This window comes from Impatiens glandulifera, chromosome 6 (genome assembly GCF_907164915.1).
Source record: "Impatiens glandulifera chromosome 6, dImpGla2.1, whole genome shotgun sequence".
In the NCBI taxonomy this organism is placed as follows: Eukaryota; Viridiplantae; Streptophyta; class Magnoliopsida; order Ericales; family Balsaminaceae; genus Impatiens; species Impatiens glandulifera.
In genome coordinates this window covers 11142241-11146568 of record NC_061867.1, presented here as the reverse complement: position 1 = coordinate 11146568, position 4328 = coordinate 11142241, and the positions used below count along the sequence as shown (strand labels likewise).

Sequence of the window (4328 nt, the reverse complement as noted above, 5' to 3'; positions counted from 1 at the left end):
TGTCCCCATTTATAAAAAAAAAATATGAAAACAAACAAAAGTTTTGGCAGAAACTGGTGATGGATTTGATGCTGTGTTGGGGTCTCAGGCCAAAAAAAAAATTATAATTTTTTTTTTAAAATAATAATTTTTTTCTTAAAAATCCCATTTTTTTTTCTTCTTCATGCATATCGACAAAAACATCCTGCCTTTCCTGAAGTGCCTAAATTTGACAGAAATATTAAATAAAGAGAAATGGCAGATTCGTAATAACAAGATTGATAGATTTCAGAGCTGCAACAATTCTGCCTTGTTCTGATTGGGATATATTATAATCTTTGAAATCACGAAAAATCGAGTTATTAAGGACTTGTTTGATGTGAATTTTTTTAGAATTTTTACTTAAAGCTTATCAATTTAATTGAATATATTTTCAATAATTAACATATTATTATATTACTTTTATAAATATTTTTTTACTTTATTTTTATCGAAACCTTGAATAACCTGTTATCAAAATGATTTTTAATAAAAACTTACTAAAATTCTGAAATGACCAATATCAAACAAGCTTACTACTGTAAAGATACCCTAGTATTTTTGGGTTGTCTAAAAATTCAATCATTTATTTTTTGGATAGGGTTACTTGTCTTTAAATGATTTAACTGTTTTCGGTAACTTTGTAATATAATTTTTTATTTATTTTTATATATATATATATGATTATTTATTTAAAAAATACTTTTAATTTAAAATAATTAAAAAAAAAGGTAAATTTGAACTAATATTTAAACATTCTATTAAATAAAATAAAAAAATTATTTTTTATTATTTTTAAGAAAGTAAAACTAAGTGTGACGAGAATCGCTGTTATGATACCAAAAATTCATTTTCGTTAAAAATTGTTTAAGTTAGAGTGGATATAATTTTAAAATTATGCAAATTTCTTATATTATAATAAGATTAAAACAAAAAGATAAAAACTCATCTCATAATCCATTTAAATACAAATATTTTAATCAGATCAAAACAAAATAAGGGTGTATTTGATTTGGGTTATATGAGTAATCCAAATTCAAAAGATATTTTTCGATTTCTCTATTTTCCATTATATCACTTAATTCATTAATTAAAATATTAAAATATATTTCCCTAAAAATATTTCAGCCTCCTTAAAATTACCAACCATCATTATTTTTTAAATAATCCAATTTCTTTCAAAAACCCTTCTCCTAACAGTTATAAACTATGATATTAAAATGATCACTAGTTATATTCATTAATAACTTTTAATATTATTTAAAAATGATTATGTCTTAAGAATTGGTAAATTTAAAGTTAAAATTGAGAAGATAAAAAAAAATGATAAATAGAAGTGTGTGGATGGAGAAAGTGAAGGATTCTGATTTGTGCATGCATGAAATGAAATGCCACATAAAAAGCAGACAAGCCCTTGTTTTGTTTCATATTCCCATGGCACTGTTCTTTCTCTGTGGTTGTTGGTTGGTTATTTGTTTTCTTTCTCTATCTCATCCCCACCACCCCATTCAGATTTCCTCCCTATCCATATCACCTCCTTTTTTCTTTCATCAAGAAATTTCTATTGTCCATCGATTTTGTATCTCGTTATCTCTTAGAAATCACTTTTATCACTTTAACTAAACGAAAACGTGAAACGAGAAAGTAATTTACAATTCATATTAATCAACCACAAAAAAAAATAAGATCACAATAACAATAGGATGACTGACTGACTGACTGGTGGTGGTGGGTTCCTGTGAGAGTCATGATCATGAATCATGATGAAACCGAATCAATCAACGGTTCCTTTTGATTGATGAGATCATGTGGACCAATCATAAACGTCAATTTCTGTGCTCTCTCAGCTTCAACATCCCAATCAGTATACCCAACCACACACAACATCAAAACAGCACAACAAATCTGGGCTGCTAAAAGCCCAATCCATAGCCCACAAAACCCTACTTTAAGCCCAAACCCAATCCAAATCGCAACCGGCATACCCACCAAATAAAACGCACCCAAATTCACTCTAGCCGCGGTCGTCGGTCGAGCCATCCCTCGAACCACACCGCACCCAACCGTCTGTGGACAATTACCCAACTCACAAACCCCAATAATCGGTAACGCAGCCGACGTCAAACGCAAAATCTCCAAATCATTAGTAAACATCTTAGCCCATATATTCCTCATCCCAACCGCAAACGCCATCGCAAACGCACCCATCGCCAAAGCCAAACATATTGAAATCCTAGCCGACCCCCTAGCTTTCCCCGGCCGGTTCGCACCAAGTTCATTCCCGACCCGTGTCGATACCGCGAACCCGAGTGAAGATGGGAATATGTAAAGAAACGACGTCGTTTGTATCAAAATCCCCATAGATGCCACGCTGGCTTTCGGGTCGACAAAAATACCGCAGAGAATGATCATGATCTCGTACCACCACCACTCGAGACAAACCGAAATACAACTCGGAGCGGCTAAACGAATCAAGGGTTTCCACCCGGTTAAACATTCACGGGTCGGGGGACTCCATGTTGGGAGATGTATACCCGATATCCAAATGTATGAAATTAGAACAATCAACATGGTTACGTTTGATGTTGATGAAGCGACAGCTACTCCGGCGACCCCCCACCGGAAACGGGTGACGAAAACGTAGTTTAATGGGTAATGGATTATTGCTCCGGCGACTGATGCTAGAGTTAATGGATGGGTTATTCCTTGTGCACGAAGGTAAATTCGGATTGGATGGATTAGTGAATTTGTGAATAAATCTGGTAAGGTAAAAACAAGATAGGTTTGTGATAAACTGATTATGGTCATGTCTTGACGAAGGTAAGTTAAAATTTGAGATAGGTTAAGCCATAGAAAGGAAATAGGTACGCCGGAGATAAGTAAAAAGATGATAGACCGATGAAGGGTTAAAGATAAAAGTTTTGGTCGGCGAGCACCGAATGCTTGTGAACAAAGTGGTTCCATACCTAAAGCTAAGCCGGAGAGAACAGAGTAACCGGTTATATTGGCAAAAGCGATCGCCAATGAACCCGCGGCCAACTCGGAATTTCCGAGCTGGCCGAGGAAAATCATTGAGATTATAGAACGAAAGTAGACAATTAGAGCTGTAAGAGCTATTGGGAAAGCAAGGTTGAAGAGATGGGTGGCTTCGCAGGTTATTTCGGCAACGGAGGTGACGGTTTCTTCGCCGGAATGTTTTTCGAGATCGGGTTTTTGGTGGTGGATTTGTGACGGCGGAGGATGTTTTTGGTCGGAGGAAGGAATTACGGCGACGGAATTACACATTTTTTTTGGGTGGTTTTGAGATACTCTCGTGAAGAGCACTCTTGTTTAATTTAAGTTTGGAGTTTGGTGTTTTCATTTCACTGTATTAATACAGAGAAGAGATATGAATGGTTTCTTTTTTTTTAATATTAAATATAAAAACTCAATAATAATATTAATATTTTATTCTTACTCAAGTTACTCAAATTATATATATATATATATATATATATATATATATATATATATATATTATAATGCCCTATTTCAAACTCACAGTTAGGTTGATTTGAAAAAGGGGGAAATTTAGCATAACATTTTTCAAATTAAGCTTTATTCCAATTTAAGTGTTTCAAAATATGGCATTTTTTTTTAGTGATAATATGGTAAAATATTTCAACTAAATCACCTTTTATATAAATATTAGTTGTTTTTGAAAAAGTTCTTTTATTTGTAAAATAAAAAATAAAGTAAGAGGGAACATATGAAACTAAGGTCTTAATTAGATATTAATGCTAGAATTTAATTACAATAATATCCCCTATTAATTTATTATATACACTCCTTCATGTTAGGAATTCTTTACATTTGTGTTGGAACTTGTACCAATTAATTTTATTTTCACTTTTTAATATTTTAATTATTTAATATTTTATGTTTTAAATTTTCAATATTTTTACTTTGAAAATTTCAAAAAAAAAATCTAAATTTATTTCACATCTTTAATGTGAACACTTTTTTCAAATACATAATTATTACCAGTCTTATTAGTTAAATTTTATTATTACAGAAATCCAATTAGTTTATATTCTATTTTTATGTTTATTTTTTTGCATATTAATACTTATTAATATAATTCAAAAAGGTATTTGTCTTCCTTTAATTTGAAATAAAGTTTATTATAGCAAAATAATAATAAATGTAATTTAAAATTTTATTTTTTTTTAGAATTGGAATTAAAATTTATCCAAACATAACATAATTATCTCATTCCTTTCATTTGAATATGGTAATATATATTGGCAAAGGTAAATCTCACATCAAAA

General features: G+C 31.1%; 1 protein-coding gene across 1 annotated transcript; it reads right to left on the bottom strand.

Annotated features, from left to right (window-relative positions):
- Positions 1 to 1765: 1765 nt before the first annotated feature.
- On the bottom strand, positions 1766 to 3303 carry LOC124943144 (protein DETOXIFICATION 51-like). Its single transcript, XM_047483698.1, has one exon. It carries the CDS (start codon positions 3301 to 3303, stop codon positions 1777 to 1779), a length of 1527 nt encoding a protein of 508 aa, XP_047339654.1. The 3' UTR covers positions 1766 to 1776.
- Between the last annotated feature and the right edge of the window lie 1025 nt (positions 3304 to 4328).